Source organism: Prenolepis imparis, unplaced genomic scaffold (genome assembly GCF_030444845.1).
Source record: "Prenolepis imparis isolate NDT839.2.m4 unplaced genomic scaffold, iyPreImpa1.0 SCAF_5, whole genome shotgun sequence".
Lineage (NCBI taxonomy): Eukaryota > Metazoa > Arthropoda > Insecta > Hymenoptera > Formicidae > Prenolepis > Prenolepis imparis.
Window position 1 is genome coordinate 16,961,059 of NW_028141163.1, and position 18,942 is coordinate 16,980,000.

The following is an 18,942-nucleotide window of genomic DNA, read 5'->3' on the forward strand; positions in this document are numbered from 1 at the left end:
ACACCTTGCGGTAGGATAGGAACCGCGCGTTAGAGATAACACGGCGCGAAAAGAGATCGGTCGCGCTTAATTGCCCGCTCAAGGCGATCGCGACGACACACATGCCGCGATATGCAAATGACGCAGATTTACACAGGTGCCGCGGATAGGTACAGTTTTCGAGTATACGACGTCCAATTAAGGTACGACGTTTGTAAGCGACGAGACAGTTTGGGCGAGTCGTCGAAACTACCAAGTATCTCCGGAACGAACCGCGCAATTTTTTTATTAATTTCTCGAAATTCTGTTACTTTATCAACGTCATACTCTGCATATTTCTATTGTATCGTATCGTGAAGCTGGATCTTCTGTTCCTTTTTAGTGCTAATCACACATCAAATGGTTAATAATTTAATCTTTTGGACGCGAGAAAGCGTTACTATTTGTTGTGTAAGATATCGAAATTTTTTCACTTTTTTTATATGATATTAATTATGAATTTCAGTGAAAGGAAGTGTTCAAAGGCCCGAAGATTCTGCCTTCGCAGCAGCTGGGCGCTGCGGTCGCTCCATGGCCGGGCGCCACCGGCCTCATAGCCTCCGTCACTGCTGACGACATGGCACACAAAGGTAAGATTATCTTTCAAATATAATTATACAATTTTTCATTAATGAGTTTAAAATTTATTTCAAAAATTTATTTCTACATCGATCGGTCCGCGCGCCAGAAATAATTTTACAAGTGTATGAACAAAGATAATATGGGCTTTATAAAAAAGCACATATAACTGTGGAAATTATTATAATTAATTTTAATTAACTACGATATTAGATTAGTTATATGCTGAATAATTGAAATTAACGATAAATTATTCTAATTTCAAACTGGTTGATTAAGCTTTTTATGCAAAAGTTCTCATTTGAAAAAATTACCATGTGATTTCGTATATATGTATATTTATATATACGCATAAATAATGCCAACTATCAAATCTTTCGCTTGTAGCTCTTAACTCTTAATTCTCTTAAGATTCTAAAATAGATAGATTAATGAAAAATTGTCCCTTATATAATGTAAATTGAAACGATGATTGAATCTTATAGAGAACCAGATGTATAAGCTTATAGAGCAAGCTAAAAGTCCGAGTAACTCGGCATCTTTAAAAAGCTGCGCGATAAGAAAATTATACAGGTCTATACAGCTAAAAGTATCGAAAGATTTTCGAATATCCCTTTTTATGAACTTCGATCATACGTCATTTTTCAATCCGATATTCTATTACGACAGCCTATCAGAAGAACGATTATGGTAAAATCTTTACGGGGAGCGGAATTCCGCCTGAAGCATAAAACTTAACGATTTCTGGCCGATGACTGCGAAATGTCGATGGCACATAACTGCTACACGTGCGACGAATTCTCTTACTGCGATTAGGGAGGGTTTTGCATTAACTTTACTGATGTTTCGTGTATGCGAATCGCTTACTTTTCTATTTAATTCAAGTTGATAATTTTTTTTTGCCTTCTTCATAATGTTAGCTATCTATTTTTAGATGCGTGGAACAGGTTTTCGGAAATTATTGAGAATTATATTTAAGTAAATCGTTTGTGAAGAATTTGCGGTCCTAATTTAAACGAGAAATTCTTGAAATCACTAGTCAAAGGGTGTTAAAGCGTAATATGATGATGATGATGATGGTTAAAGATGATGGTTCTTCAAATAATTCCGCTTGTAGCGGTTTTACGCGCATTTTCCCTATTAATTCGCGGGACGCAGTCTCGACGAACGTAAACTATGTTCGGAGATATTACGGATAATTCGAATTCTAGCCCCGGACGAATCGAAACGTCCGAGAATCAAGAGGGAGGCGTTCGGTTGATGGCTAAGGCGTTTAACCCCATTAGTCCTGAATGGAACTCTCCCTCCTTCTCTCTTTCTCTCTCTCTCTCTCTCTCTCTTCCTCTAACTTTCTGTCACTGGCGCTTCCTTCGCTCTCGCCTGCTCGAGCTCTCTTAACACAAGGGTCCGAAGAGGATGGGCAGACGACGTCTCAAGGCTTTCTAAAGCCGGCAACTTCTGCCTGAAACTGGCTGCTCACTTCACGTATTGATTTCCATTCTCTTACGCCTTCCAGCGCTCCTCGCCACGTCCTCCGAATCCTCCATTCGTTCCTTCCGCGGGATCTTCCATACCTCTGCCGATCATAATTTCTGTCCTTTGACATCCTCTCGGTAGTCGTATAATTTAACTAAAACGTCAGGCTCAAGAGAAGCCCTCAAACGCGGTATCTTTATCAGATAATTCACATATTTTTTCTTTTTAATTCTATATTTTGTTATATTTGTCTCTTTCCGGATGTTGATGTCATGATATATAAATTTTTGAAAATAATGAAATATATATGATAGAATATATTAGAATATTGATGATTCTCTCGAAGAACTTTAATTAAATTAAAATTGCCGAATCATAATTATATTTTTTAAATTAATTAACATTGTTCTTTAAATCTTTCTCGGCAAACGACAAGGAAATGAGTCTTCCTTATTTTCGTTCCCGCTACAGACGAATAAAGAGATAACGTTATTAATTACCGAAAGGAAGATAACACTAACATGTTTGCAAATAAGATATGTGTACACTATATAACTACGCCGGTTCGAAAATAAATTGCCTTTCTTCCAAGACAAGCGTGACAAGCTGACACATATACGAATATACAACTCGAGTTTTCTGTGGCGTAAAGAATTCTCGCGAAGATTTTCGATAGGATCGCATGGATTAAATTTCGCGGCGCGAAATCCACAAGTGAGGAAGCGATCGGCGGAATCTGCAGGGTGCTCGAAAATCCACGAGTTATCTGACCGAGTGCAGCTCAGTGGGGTGTGTAGCGTTAAGTTGGCGTTAGCTCATCGAATCATCCCGAATAGAGCGACCGCCGTCGTGACAGTGCCAAGAGACGAAGGCTTGTTTTGATCGATCGCACGTACAAATCGTATTTCCGACCTCGCCTCGCACAGCCGATGACAAATCCGTTCTTCCTTATTCCCCTGCGTGGAATCGCGCGCGAAAGGGTCACGAATTATTGCTCATAGAAACTGTCTCGTCTTTCCTTCATGCCTGTTTTACGCCAGGCCGAAGTAACTCAAGTAACAAATTAGGTGCTTTCCATTATTTTGAGAGTTGAGAGAGGTGAGCTGGTAATTTGTCATTTGTCTTGTTTTTTTTTTATTTCGTGTAATTATACTGCGATTAGCGTATATTCGGAGCTTTTTATAGTATACTTTCAACGATAAAAATAGTGTTTAACAATGGGTTTATATAATAATAAGATTATATAATATATTTGTGTTGGTATGGCTGTGTATAAAGCGGATGTTAATTATTCATTTATCTCATAAAGTCATCAAAGCAAGCAAAATTAAAGCTGTGAGGTGTTAGCGATTAGAATTGCGTGGGCAGAAAGCATGTTTATTACGCTAATTTGATTTTTCTCTGAGCTTTAACGTTAGTGTTAAGCGGAAGAATTATTTTTACTTTGCTGGGGAAATTATTACATCAGGGGCATGTATGAAAATGAATGAAAATAATTCTTGAATAGATATGTTCTGAGAATAAAAGCGGACTTGAATAATTTGTAAATATAATATCGCAGTTTTTATTGCATTATGAAATTGATCGCATTTGAATTGTTATATATGTATAACGATGTTACTTGATTTACAGAAATAGAATTTACTCTTTCACGCGCAAATGATACATATTTCATTAATTTACATTATGTAATTCAAATTTATAATTACAAGAGCTTGAGAATTTCCTGCGAATAAAAATAGAAACAAGCCTTCGTCGTAATTTAAAAACATTCTACGGTTCTCTCTCTCTCTCTCTCTCTCTCTCTCTCTCTCTCTCTCTTAGGGGTGATTATTCTATACACATTTATTGCATTAAAATTATTCGTGAAATATTTCTACCGTTTTACTACGTTTGTAGAGACAACTTTGCCGGATTATTCGTACATTCTTCATAAATTTTTCAGCCGCATGTTTGCTAACTTTTGCAGAATTGCAAAGCCGATCGACATTTCCGATGTGAAATATCTACGAGATAGTATTTAACAAAGTTTTCACGACCGTTGGGAGGGTTAACGCTTCAAACGTTCTGCAGCTTTCGAACTAACGATGGTCTCTTAACCGTAATTCCTGACGAGAGTTTCCAAAGTTTGGCAAATCGTCGCGTTTCCGCACATTTGTCCTGCTCCGTCGTGTAAAACGAGGAAGCGTACCTCGTAGTTGTCGCGAGTAATCGCGTGAGTAACTTAGCGACCACATTTTCGAAATAACGCTCATAGTTGTTTTATATTTTTCTTTTTATTTATCGCGGAATCCTTGCTCCTTCACAAACATGCAACGTATGTAAAAACAATTCAATCGAATAATTATCTCAAAAAAAAAAATGTGAATCATATATAATATTCATTTAAATTATATAGAGACAACCAACGCGGTAATTAAAAAATTATAAAGATTTCATTGCGATTTGACGTTGCATTTGTTAATATTTTTTTACCAGTTTGTGTATTAATACACATACTTTTTTTGTGTTGAACTTTCTATATCATTTTTTATACAAGTTTTTGTATATTATAATGACCGATAGAATTTATCTTCGCGCATATCAGAGTATCGTACGAATTTCCATCGGAAAAACCCGAGGGGTGTCTCACTGTCGCAATACATGTATACATTTTTTCTGGAATTACGCATTACTTTGTATTTCTTCGCATTGCTTTATAAGCATAAAACAATAATAACCGAGACATGTTTTATTAATTTATTAAATTAATTTATTAAATATTTATTAAAACGTCTTAAAAAGTAAAAACGATGTTATGACGTTTTTTGAAATATATATTTTACTAAATATTATAATTTATGAAATCATTAATATTTGATATTTAATTTGTTTAGATCTAATCTAATTTTATTTGTATTTTGTGTGTGTTCAAGTTTATATAAGAGAAATTTTTATTAAAAATGGTTTCTTAAGTTGATTTTTAAAAATTTCTGAATTTTTTCGTTTTCGAATCACGAACTTTAAAACGAACTTTCTTTTAAGCTTATAATTGGGAACGCGTAACTTTTTGTTATATCTTTATAATAATATAATATTTTAATTTAGATGTTTCAACTAAATATTTGCCATATTAATTTTTAAAAAAATATTAATTAAAAATTTTTTGTATAATACATTGGTACTATATGATTTACAATATCTCATAAATTTATTTTTCTTAATATTTCTTTTTATAATCTAATAACATTCTAATAACATTTTTCTTACTAAATTAAACACTACTAATATATTTAAATATTGTATTTTATTTTAAAAAAAGGATTAACATAATTACACGCATTCTATCGCATTACATGGAATTACTTAAAATTCTCGATAATTTGCAATACATGCAGAAATTTTTGATAAGTGAGACACCCCTCGGAAAAACCATTCGGCAACTTTTCGCGCGGCAGGTGACAGGGGCTGTGCGCCTTCTGAAGAGATCCGGAAGTTTGGCAAATCGTTCGACCTCCGCTTTACCGCGTGGAGTCGGCTGTCAGCACGACATTTTGCCGACGACGAATCAACCTCCCCCTTTTCCCCCGTCGCGCGGGAGTTGCTCTTACGCATAAGGGACGACGCGGCGAAGGGTAGTTGCACGGGAGTAGCGAAATAAGAACAAGAAAAGATAGCGCCCAGCTCTCCTCTTCCTTCTCATTCTTTATCGATAAGTGCAAGAAGCGAGTCAAGATAGAAAAAGACAAAAAAAGGAGGGCTAGGAAGTGAAGGAAGAGGAGGTATAGGTGGTGGAGAAGGAGATGGGGGAGGTGGCGGCGGGTTCTCCTGAAGCATTGATCGTTTCTGAATTCCGAGTAGATGGCAACCCCCGGTTCTTCACCCTCCGGCCTTTCTCCCTCGGAGTCTCGATATACGTACTCGTCTTTCGTATGTTGCTGCGGCGAAAGAGGAAGAGCAAAAATATGAAAACGTTAGGGAGAGAGAGAAGTTCCACCCTCTCTTCAAAACGGTTCCCGTGCTCGTCCGAAACAGAAAACTCCTTTTGATCCCGCTGCTTTCAAGCTTCGTCTACGACAGCTCGCACGGTTTTTATTCAATTAATTCGAGTAGTTGGCGATCACGCGACAAACGATGCTTTTTGTTCACTAGTTCTGAAGAAAAACAATACTTTGCGTTTGTATAAAATTAATAATTAACGCTGGAGCTTTCTCAGAGCTGCGTTTCAATAAAGAGAATCCAAGACATTCTATGAGATTATAACAAAAAGTTGAGAGTGTTCGGAAAACGTCATGGTCTTTGTCGTCTGCGAAAAAAAAGAGATGTAATCTTATTCTATTATTTTTTCATAAGAGAGAAAAAAATCACAAAGTATAGAAACGTTCTCGCAATAATTTTGCGCATCCTCTCTGCACATCCTTTGCGGAAGCTATCTCGCAGTTACTCGCAAACGTTTTCATGCCTTTGCGGTCTTCCTCCCCCTGTATTTCCTGAAGTATCGAATACTCCCCTCTCCATCGCCATCATCATCGTCGTCGTCGTCGTCGTCGTCGTTGTCGTTGTCGTCGTTTCCACTTGTGCGGCACCGCTGGAAAACGCTGAAGATACGCGTTATTTCAGGCGGACGAGAGGAGAGACGCCCTTTTCTCTTCCACCGTTTCTTCCTCCTGCAGCAACCGCCGTCGCCGGCGGCGGCTTTTACGGCTATCTATCGAAGCATTTCGTACGTGGACTGGATACATGGTGGATTTTCCGGGGTCCTTCGCTTGCGCCACCGCGTTTTGCGACTACGAATTCTTCGGAACCATCCCCAGTTTACCGTTCCTTCGCCAGAGGATGGACCGAGCTCGAAATGTGCTGGCCGCCCGCTTCTGTTTGAAGAGGGAATTTCACAGTCGAATACGCCTGATGCAAGACGCACAGTTCGACTACTATCTTAGTTTTCACGGAGAAACTGCTCTTCGAAAAGGTGCCCGACAGTTACTTCCGGCAGCTAAGATGATCTTGAAAGTTTACATATTGCATTCGCATATTCGCGGAATTGAAGCACACCGGTTAAAAATTCTCGGACAGTCGTATTGTTTTATACAGTCGGCCTTTGTCGAATATTCTGCAATTTTTTAATCGTAAAACAGATTTTAAATCTCGTTTCTCTTGGCGTGCTCACAAACGTGGGGAAGTTCTCGCTCTTAATCTCGCGCTTATATTTATCTATTCTCCAATAGAAGAAAGTGCCACCGAGGCGGCATTAAAGCCGGGAGCTCATTAACGCAACGAAAGAAAAGAACGAGCGGCCCGACGACCCTAGCCATTGTCACGACGTGAAGCTATTGCTATGGGAATTTCATGGATTCTCCGCGGCCGTCGCGAATAATGTCCCGATCGTTTCACTGATTTAACTGCAGAGAAGTAGAGAGAAAGAGAGAGAGAAAAAAGAGACCGAGGGAGGACAACGAAACGTTATTGGATATTCTTTCTAAACGGTGTGACTTGACCGTACTTTAGATTCTGTCGCCGAGTTTTCACAAGTTTTCTTTGTCAGACTATTTTTTTAACATTCTATATATGCCGTTGAAATTGTTACAAAACGTTTGCGACAATCTTCCTTCGAGATTCAAATCACATAGCTTAAAATAAGGAAATTAAATTAATATACTTGATTCTGACTGTCACAATTATAAAATATACACAACGAAATTTTTCAAACAGAAATTTTTGATAATTGAAAAAAATATTTCACATAAATATGAATATAATATACATGAAATTTTTATTTTCGGTGAAAAATTAGTTTATTATTGAATGAATCTTTTAAAATAATTTTGCGCTTTAGATCCCGCGACAGAAATGAGGGGAAGCACAGTATATAAATAAAATACGCGATATCAAAGAAAAATACTCTCTGATGCCTCCGGCAGGATATCTCAAAGATATCTTAAGCCGTTAGAGACCCATTCGCATTACTCATCGTTCTTTTGCGCTCCCGTATGCATTATTCCATCCTAACTATATAGTCCCTCTCTCCCTTCCTCGACAGGAAACAAAAAAACTGTCACATAAACCGCGCCCTCTCTCGCGCTGACGCTGAGAGGGTGACGGGCGAGAAAATGGAGACGGTGTGAAAAGCCACCGCGAGAGACGACGGCGACGACGACATCGTCGCCGACGTCGGCGGCGGACGTCGCTTTTGTCCGTCGACGAGCTTACGCGGGCATGACGTTAATCGACGAGACGAGCCTCGAAAGCGCTTGAGAGGGTAAACGCGGTTAAGCCAGCGTCGGAAATTCCTTCACGTCCTCAGATCGTCTCCTCGAATGTTACAGCCTAACTAATGCACTAATATGTCACCGTAATTCAATTCGCGCAAAATTCACGCGAACGTTCACATTGGACGCACTATACTTGTGCGATATGCTATAAAGAAATTTTAATTAAATAATCTTAATTTTATAATTTTTAATAATTTAAATGTAACATTTAAAAATAATTTTAATTTAATAAATTTAACAATCTAGGAGATCGGGGACAAACTCACAAAGTGAATAAAATTTCAAAGGCAACATTGAGTGATTTGTTATTTAATCGCCGTGTTAAAAGGAAATTTCGATGCTGCAAAGGCGACGTTATAGTAAACGTTTGCGAGTTCTAAAGCGAGTTAATTATGATTATTCAAATAATAATGAAATTTTATACGTATATTACGTTTGTAATGGAAATATAGTTGTAACGAAGCACCATACTTTTTTTTTACCGATACAATTTAGGCATCGTGAGTCGAGAATAAAGAAATATATCACGCTAAATAAATATTTTGACAAATCACAACAGGGAAAAGAAAGAGAGCGATAGTCCGGGCATATGGATACACGAGCAACTGTCGACCTAATTTTCCCCTAAATGTTTCCGGAGATTACATCGGCTCGGTATTGTACATGTCCTGCGTACGACGTCGTGATCTCTCAATGGAACTTTGTAAGCCTCTTGGAAAAACGAATACCCAATTTACATTGGTTCGCCGGTGTCATGCACGCGATTAGCGGAAACGATTTTATAATAATAATTTAATTATATTGTTCAATATATCGCGTTCAATGATATATATCTATAATTTTTTGACACACACACAAAATATTTAAACAGGAGAAAAACATTTTTCATATATCACAGAAAACTCGGTAAAATTAAAACATTCTTAACTCGACACGCACTTCTAGAATTGTTTATTTCTCTGCGGCAAAACTTTATATCAGTCTGCATGGGGGAGTCAGGAAACGTAATTTCCTTCCTCCGCGGTGCGCGCCGCGTCGAGGAAAACAAATGGCGGACAAATGCATAAAATGAGGAAAAATCGTTAGCGAAACACGGCGCGTTTATCCGCCGAGCGATAATGACGTCGTTTGGCTCGGTATAGCAGCACTTTCATTTGATTTCTCCAAAGGTTCGTTTCTGCATACGCTGTTAGCACATCAGCGAGTTCATTTTGCCCCCCATCTCCTTCTCTTCTCCTCCCTTTCTTCATCGTTTCTCGCGCTCCCCGTCATCCGTTTCTCGACCTTCTCAAACGTACTTCTGCGTACCACCGAAAAATCTTTCTCTCTTTTTTTTTTTTTTTTTTCTTCTCCGAAAAGGACTCGAGAGGTATGCCACTTCAGACTCTGAAGAACCTCGTCCTACCTCGCGCACAATAATAACGATTCCACCCGCACACCTGCCCCGACTACCGGACCAATCTCCGAACATAGTCCGACCCACATTCTCATTTTCATAACAAGGCCAAATAAGCCGCACCTGCGATTCCCTCGAACGTGCACTCTTCTCCGTTCCTTTCCCGTATCGATATTTTTCGCACATTACGTTTAGATTGTCATGGAAAATGTGGAAGAATTATTGCCATCTCGAGAATATTTTCTCACGCAGGGCGCGCGATACCTATTATGTAAATTTATATATCGTTTCCGTGTACATCAATGATAAAAGTTTCTTTATGGTAGCGACAAAATCGACCATAAAAATGTAAAAATATTTTTCCGTTTCATTTAACAATATTTACTTATTCTCTATTAAACACGTTTAATGTTATTTTTTTCAGAGCTTTTTAATATTTCTATACACAGAGAGAATTTTCTCTTAGAATTTATCCTCTGAAAATCAAATATAAGTACAATAAAATATAAAATATAAAACATGTTTGATTAATTTTACTAAATTGCATAGTAAATTGTGATAGATATTATTATTTTTATTGTGATAAATATTAATCAGAGAAATTCTCATAAAATTCTTTCCATACCATATTGTCTCATGATTAACATGATTTTTAGGGTAAATTCTAAGAGAAAATTCTCTCAGTGTATAAAAAATATTTCTTCATATCCGTTTATTTCTGTGAATATAAAATATTTATAAAAATTTGTTTACTATATATATATATAAACATTGATGCGCGCGTCGAGTGTGGTTCGTGATTTAATAGAGTATTCGGTGTTTCATTTGCATCTCTAGATCCCCGCGTTAGATGTAGATCGACAACGCTTTATTCCCACAGCTGATCATTCCGATACGTAGATCTAATTATGTCACAATCCCCATGGGCATCGCACTCCCATGGGAACGAGCGGTGCGCGACCACAATGCCAACCAACCAGTCGATGTCTCATTGTGCACTTTGTACGATTGTACTGGCAGTACGCCTCTGTTAAAGGGGCCCTCACGGCCACCTTATTTCCTGGTGGCACATGCACGCCGACCCCCAGCCTACGTCTACATACGGCTCCTCCGCCGGACCCTTCCCGCATTTTTCGGTAATAACCGTCGAAAAAACGGGGGGCTACCCGTAGACGACGTAGATCTCCCTCGTACACGATTTAAGCTTACTTTCTTTTTTTTTTTCTCTCTTTTTCCTCGCTCACAAATCGCGCGGATTACATGGCCGGAACACATGTTCCTCGATATTGTTGCCGCGATTTCGCTTATTTAACGGAAATAATGGCGACCGGTGTCTCTGAGTTTCTTCAAATTTTCCGACGTCTAGAGGATAATGCTGTATAAGGAATTAGTACACAGAGAGAATTTTCTCTTAGAATTTACCCTGAAAATTATAATAATCGTGGGACAATATGATATGGAAGGATTAATATTTATCACAATAAAAAATAATATCAATCACAATAAAATATCAAATATGTTTGATTAATTTTACTAAAAGTATAGTAAAATTTACTAAAAGTATGGTAAAATTAATCAAACATATTTTTAAAATTCTTTCCATACCATATTGTCTCACGATTATTACGATTTTCAGGGTAAATTCTAAGAGAAAATTCGCTCTGTGTAGTATTAGTAAAAGCAGGGCAAGAAATAAATTTCTATATAGAAATTCTCTTCGTCGTTGATGCATGCTAAATCTGTATACATAAATTCTATTTCTCAAAAATAGAAATTTCGTGGAAAAAAAGTTTAAATTAAAACAGAGGAAATTAGTGAGTGAAATTAATCGGAAAAACTTTTTATGAAAAGATTGATAAAATTATAGAAAAGTAATCCACATTTATATTTGTTCCTTACATCGTACAGTCTTTTATAATCAGAAATGAATATTGATTTATAAAAAAAAATTATATCACTATATCGGAGCTCTGCATATTGTGTACTGATATAATGAGAAGACTTACATATAGACGATAGAAATATTTTTCATCTCATTCCACTTTAACATATTATTCGAAATATAAATCGAAACGGCGAACAACTTCTTTTTCACCGTGAAAAGACTAAAGTGCCACGTTTATAGCAGTTGATATTGAGATGCCGAGTATAATTCAGAGATGATCTACCTGCCGGACACTGGGGGTGAGGGTAGTTACGGTAGTGCCGGAATTGCCCGCGGACGAGCCTGGACCTCATAGCGCTATACCATGTTGCTAGAGAGAAACAGCGGCTCTCTGACAGACTCGTTGGCGCGGAATAACGCGTTTACGGGGCTCTTTGTCCAGTCCGCTTTGGACCACGCCGGCCGTCTCGTGCGGCTGCGGCTACTGCCGCCTAGGCTACCGCCGCACCGCGCCGATCCCCGATCTATTTCCCCGACCTTCCAGCATATAGTTGGCCTCCAGGTAATTGGATAATTCGACCCGGAAAGAGGAACTCCCTCCACTCTTGCCGGGAACCGCTCACCTTTCCGGCGCAGAGCAGCGCGTTGACTCGCGCGCTTAATAGACGATCGCCGCGGGGCCATCGAATGGTTGACGCATTTAATCGATTCGTGCAATTAAAGTCGAAACTTTTTTTTAAACAGAGAGAATTTTCTCTTAGAATTTGCCCTGAAAATCATGGTAATCGTGGGACAATATATGGTATGGAAAGAATTTTGTGAGAATTTCTTTGTTTAATATTTATCACAATAAAGACACGCAAAAAAATTTCTAGACGTCGCAACAAAAATTATCGCTATTTTTTGTATCTGATAGAATTTTTTAATTCTGTCTCTGTCATTTAAATTGATTACGTGCAAAATATATACAATATTACAATATTTGCTAAATGTTTATCTACCTCAGTTAATTTTTCGCACCTAAAAAATTTTTGCTATAGTTGCAAAATCATTTTTTTGAGTGAATAATAATATCTATTACAATAAAGTATAAAACATGTTTGATTATAATTTTACCATGCAGTTTAGTAAAATTAATCAAACATGTTTCATATTTTATTGTGATAGATATATTATTATTTTTATTGTGATAAATATTAATCAGAGAAATTCTCATAAAATTCTTTCCATACCATATTGTTCAACGATTACCATGATTTTCAGGGTAATTTCTAAGAGAAAATTCTCTCAGTGATACAAATCAATATTTACTTCTGATTAAAAAATTATACAGCTATAGTATGATAAACACTACTCTCTGAATTTATTCCCACGTCCAGGATGATATGAATGTGTTAATACGTTTGTTTCAACGAACGAATTAATATAAAGTAATTCTAGGATTAATGAGAATTATACATTTATTTTATATTTTATAATTTATAATAATAATTGAAGAATCTGGGCTCGAATGTTGTGCAATTCAAGATAGTTGATACGTTTGACGTTTGATATTTTAATTACGTTTAGTTCGGTTAACTAGTTGCTCTTTAATATTAATGAGCTTGTATACTCGATGTGTAATTTGCGGTGTAAATTTAGATAATGATAAAATTTTGTTAACGAAGAAAATACCTTACATTTTTTATCTGAGATATTAAAATAAATCAAATTTATTAAATATTTTTAATTTCAAATAATTCAATCAATTATGTTTGGCAAAAAGGTTTTAATTTACGATTTAATTTTTAATTTACGAAAATATGCCTGTTTCTGTTTTTTATTTCTTCATTATTATTACATGTTTATATTACTTACATTCTATTTTTTCTGTTTTTTTTAAATTTCTATCACATTTTATAAAAAAGCAGTAGTTAATTTATCTCAGAATTATCGTAATTAGCAGAATTAGCGTTCTACTGATCATTATTGTTATATCTTAGAGCAAATTACACGCTCAATTTATCCGATACCGACGAGCAAACTTGACACTTTGCAAATAGACATCTACGATCAATCGCCAAGTCGAAATCTCATTAGTGCCTTAAGAATGTAGCCATATATGTACGTATAGGCTAACTGTGTCACGGTAGAAATTCGTCGACGCGATTCTTTGACCTGGAACAAGATTCCACATCTGTCTCCGGAGTCGATCTTTCCCTTTCGATACAAATCGCTGATCGAGGATGAATCGAGTTGTCAATGGACGGCCATTAATAACGCTAATAACTGTCGGGAGCACGTTTTCGGGGAAAAAAAGGTTGTACCGGCAATAGAAAAAGAGAGAGACGAAAAAAAAAGTGAAGAGGGGAGTGGAAGAGGAGTCGCTGCAGGTCAAAGCACGCGGCAGATTGGCTGCAAACAACGGCACAACAAATACTCGAGTCCTCATTGTGCGTCGCTTCTCCTCGCACAGGACAGTGTCGGGTAGTTCGCGATATAGCGGCTACGGGAAAAGCGGTCCCGACCGCACCCCCCTAAGGTATAAGGGTCCTCATTTTGAAAACATGTCCGCAACAATGAGGCCATTATGACGATCGTCGAGCCGGTCGAGCATTCATATACGATACTCTCTCTCTCGCTTCTTCTCTTCTTCTTCTGCACTCTCTCTCTCTCTCTCTCTCTCTCTCTCGTGGTTTCTTCCGTCTCTACCTGGACGGTCAGTCAGTTGTGCCATAGACTGACCCTCGTCATGTCGTCCATGGCGTCTCAATACGGCGACGACGATCGAGAGAGGATCGGGGGAAAATCGGTGCGAGGGGGAGATTCTTCTATATCGTCCAACGATTTCACCGACAAAATAGACTGCTGTCGTCTACGATGATGCACACGACTTTCCGCATTGTGCTAGCAGCTTTACGACGAAAACGCGAGTAGTCGACTCCAGGTTGACTCGTTGGCGCTTCACGGAGAAACCCCTGTATCGACGAGATTCCATAAATTAGTTTGAGAGCGCATCATTGACACCGTAAAATCCACAGAGGACTTCATCGTACACGTCCCTATATATTCTTTATTCGCTTATTTTCTTGATACGTTTGTGAGTATATCTATAGAGCGATTTTGCGTTTGCATTTTCAATCAGAGAAAATATGTAAAAATCAAATACCAATTAAAAATATTTATAAATAATGTTAGAATGAAAAAAACATTTAAAAAATTGTACATTTTTACAAAAATTATCGTTTATTGAATTACAAGGAATTAATTTTAGAGAAGAGAAATAAGAGATGTTATGCATGTTGTTAAATAATTCCTGGGCAATTATTAGAAAAATAACGGGATATTTTCTGATTTCCTATTCATTTAATTTCGTTATATAAGCGAGAGAATTAGATTTACATGATTCCAAAGATTGCGATTGCTAGTTTTTACAAACGTTTCCGAATCGGCGTGAAATGACACTTCAGCATGATCGGGAGATTCTCGTTTCTTCTTCATCCTCTTGAGCGATTACTGTGGCGAAACACACCATGCCACTCGAGCCCAAGTGGGCATCCCTCGGCACCTATCTACCCGAAGTTGAGGAGCCTCAAATGGGTTCGAAGGGTGTCCCGTGCTCTCCTCCGTTCATTCATTCGCCGGAAACGCATCTTTGCGGTGGATGATTGAGACGCGTCCGGCATCGCCGACGACATTCTAGGTCTAGGTGAACCGACTGCCGTCCGTATAAGCGTTTGTCATAGCACTTTAGCAGAGCGCCGTTACGAATACACGTATAAGATAGGGATTCCCGTTCTTGTTCTCAAGTCCGCAACTTCTGCGCAACTCGATACAAGGATGCACAATGACCCGCGACTATAGATATACGAGGAAGGAGCTTTTAGACCGGCTTTTCACAATCGAACAAAATTCGATCGACCATCGATATACAAATCGTTTCGCTAAGTGGATGGGAACCTCAAATTTGACTCTTCAATTGTTGCGCTATATATGTCAAGTATTCTGTTTGATTTACTTGATTGTATTTGTTAGATTTAATAATGCAATTATATATATACAAACATTTCTATGTAGTAAAAGTTATATTATTTATTCTCATGATTTTAATAAAATAAAATATATTCTCATTTCTCATACTAGGAGAAAAGGTATTCTGTTTTGATTCGCTCTCTCAAATGGAATGGAAGAATGTTTTATATATAAAATCATCCTATAATAAATTCTTCAAGGATTTTAAAATAAAGCAAGAACTATGTAGAAACAGAAATTATAGTTTACAAGATGCCGAACAAATGAAATAAAGCGCAATAAAAATTTGAGAGAGCGAATCAAAAGAGAATACTTTTTCTCCTAGTATGAGAAATCGAGATGCGCGGAGCAAGTAGAGGAAGCCGGCAACCTGCGGCGAGCCGCTGCTGCTCGTCGTAATTGATTACGTCACGATGGCGAAAGGAGGACCACCCCGCAGAACAAGAAGGGAAAAGAGAAGGTGGATATATAAGTCGGACGGATGATGAATGTGCTGTCTGAGCCGTCGCGTCAGCGAGGCTCTGTTGCCCGTTTGTAAACGAGCTTCCCATTTTTTTTTTCCACGGTTCTTTACGCGCTGCCAAAAGTATCAAACTGTCTGCGTACATCCGAAAACACTTTGCTCGTCGATCCTCGATTAGCGTTCCCTGATCACTTGCCATTAGACTTGCTCTCTCGTCAATTGTGTGCTTTTTATTCGTATACGTAAGCATAAAAGAAATAAATTGTAGGATTAATAGAACTAATTAAGAAATTATATAGATTGTAGGACTATGAAAGCATTTGTCGTATCTTTTTTCATATATGACAGCGACATATGCATACATCCATATGTCATGCATAAAAAATTATATTCCGTGGAACACGATATTATTTGTCTTTCTTTTTTTATTATCTGGAATAATACGCAATAGTATATTATTCCTAGATAAAAAGTGTATCGCAGCTGTGGCAATGACAACATTAGTGTGCTCTTTCGGCTTATCGGTCATTATAACAAGATAATTCAAACTAATACGTACAATAGTTAAACGTGTCAAAGGAAAACGAAAGAACGAAAAAAGAATCGACTTCTTTACATTATTTTCAGACTATGCTCATTCGGAATAATGCATTTGTACAAGGTTTTATCACAGCCAGTTGCTTTAACGTGGGATAAGAAAGTTTGCCTTGGGTAACTATTGGAAAAACATTATTATGTCGACAGATGAGAAGCTATCTTCTAAGAAACAGTGTATATATTATAATGAGTTTGTATATCGCACAGGGTATATCTGCGCTGCGTTTGTTAGCAGTACAGAATAAACATGTCCTTGATCTAATTACACTGTCACATAGATTTCATACGTATATCGTGTATTAAAATTAAAACAATGCGCAATTCCAAGACAGTTGACTCTCGCTTCCATCTAATTATGTTAGACACGTGCGAAGGCTGTGTGCAAATGTCGCTTACGTGTTTCAACAAATGTAATGATGAAAAAACCTTCCACGATTCTCTATGTTAAGTACGCTGCAAAGCATGTTTTATACGCTAATTTTTTTTGTCTTTTCTGTTTGTAAAAGAATTTCTCTAATTTAATATTTTAAGCACACTAAACAACTTTCTTTTCCTAATATCTGTCGTCGTTTCTCGTATCTCGTAATTTGAATTACCGATAGAATAATAATATAAAACGATATACCAAAGAGAGTTATGATGTACGCGACAACAATGAGTTTTTCAGAGATCCGTAGACAAACATTCGGTGACAGACATTCGGAAAAATTCCGCGCGTGTTCGTTGATGCATCATGATATGGGAAGGGGTATTGGGGTGAGAAAGCGAGAAAGGATCAAGGGACGGCTAATGAAGTCCTAATAAACGGCGCCGAGGCTCACGGGCATCAGGCGGCGACACCCTTTCGGGCTTGATATTTAATACAAACGTTACAATATCAAAACACGTCCTCTGGGTCCGAATGCCCACTCGAGCGCACCCCTTGATCGCGCGCGCGGTTAATACTGGCTGCCTTAAAGGCGTAGTATCGCGCACCCCCTTGCCTGGTTGTTGTACCGACTCTAATACAAACGTATATCCCTAGAATCCGCGTTGGGTCCACGACGAGGAGCTAACTATAATTCTCCGATGCTCTCTCGTGCTCGAACACAATGGCCAGGCGAGCGATGCAAAGGGGGAGAGAAAGAGAGAGAGAGAGAGAGAAGCTAGCCCTCTCTAAAGACGCGCCAGTTATTTGCGCGAGTTATTATCGCTCGTTAAGAACCGGCATTCGAAGCGCGTTTAACAATTTGCTCGCGTTCGCCCTCCTTTTCAGACTCCATTTGTTTCTTTAATTTACTGCTCCGCTCTTTGCCCGCCGATTTGCGAGATATTCCTACGCGCGGTATTATCGGCAGATTTCTCCGGCCGAGAATTTCCGCTTCCGCTGCTTCACTATGCGTGTCTGATGTCTCTTATGCCTCTTCATCTTTACGGATTTTTATTAAAACACGTTAATTCGTGAATTATGACGCGGTAGTTCTTTACCCTTATGCGTACACGTGGGGTAGTCTTTTCTCCCCTCCTTTCTCTCTCTTTTTTTTCTCTCTTTCGAAAACGAGGGAGTCCCATTGACGATGGGACGTACACGCGAGAAATAGCTCGCGATTCTCGCGCCAGGCCCATTTTCGAAAGTCAATCGACCGTGAGCCCCCTTTTCGTCGATCGCGCGCGCTCATAAATCTCCCTTATAACCCTCCGGGTGTATGTCGGCGCGATGCGACGCGCCGAATTAGCGTCAACAGGATATTTTTGACAACCAATGTTGCTTTTTTCCCAACGGATCTTACAAGCGATAGGTCTGTGTATGAAAACTATGTATACATATATATGTTTGCACTAACACACTTTATTCTATTTGATGATGGTTTTCGATCGAATCGATGTTTCAATATACAAGCTGAGGATTTAATTATTTTTTTTTATCGTTATAAATGTTACTAGATTTAGTGCATAGGTTTATATATAAAGCATTTAACAATTTTTATTGTTACTACATGAGATAAAGAAATCTAATCCTTTGCAGTGCAAAATTGTGATATAATTAAAAACTCTGAGATAAATTCATATCCTTATTTATGAAAAATTATTTTTAAATTATTTAATTGTTATTAACTGACAAGAGAAAGAAATGTATTTTTTAGAAATATTATGAAGTTGCAACAAACAAAAGATCAGAATTCTTTCGTACAAAACTAATTGTATTTCTGTGATAATTACCAGTAATTAATTCTTCCATTGATACATTTATTATACGCAGAAAATCATATTATCAATCTTTTCAGACATT

At 37.8% G+C, this 18,942-nt stretch overlaps 1 protein-coding gene across 5 annotated transcripts in view; it reads left to right on the forward strand.

Annotated features, from left to right (window-relative positions):
- LOC145936196 (paired box protein Pax-6) overlaps positions 1-18,942 on the forward strand; it is a 128,594-nt gene that overhangs the window by 12,473 nt on the left and 97,179 nt on the right. For all 5 annotated transcript variants that reach the window (XR_014425337.1, XM_083038129.1, XM_083038127.1 and 2 more), the window contains one exon: positions 485-608. Coding sequence is in view for 4 of the 5 variants with exons in the window: in XM_083038129.1 (XP_082894255.1) it covers positions 596-608 (13 nt within the window). In the remaining variant the exon portion in view is untranslated. The remainder of the gene's footprint in view (positions 1-484; positions 609-18,942) is intronic.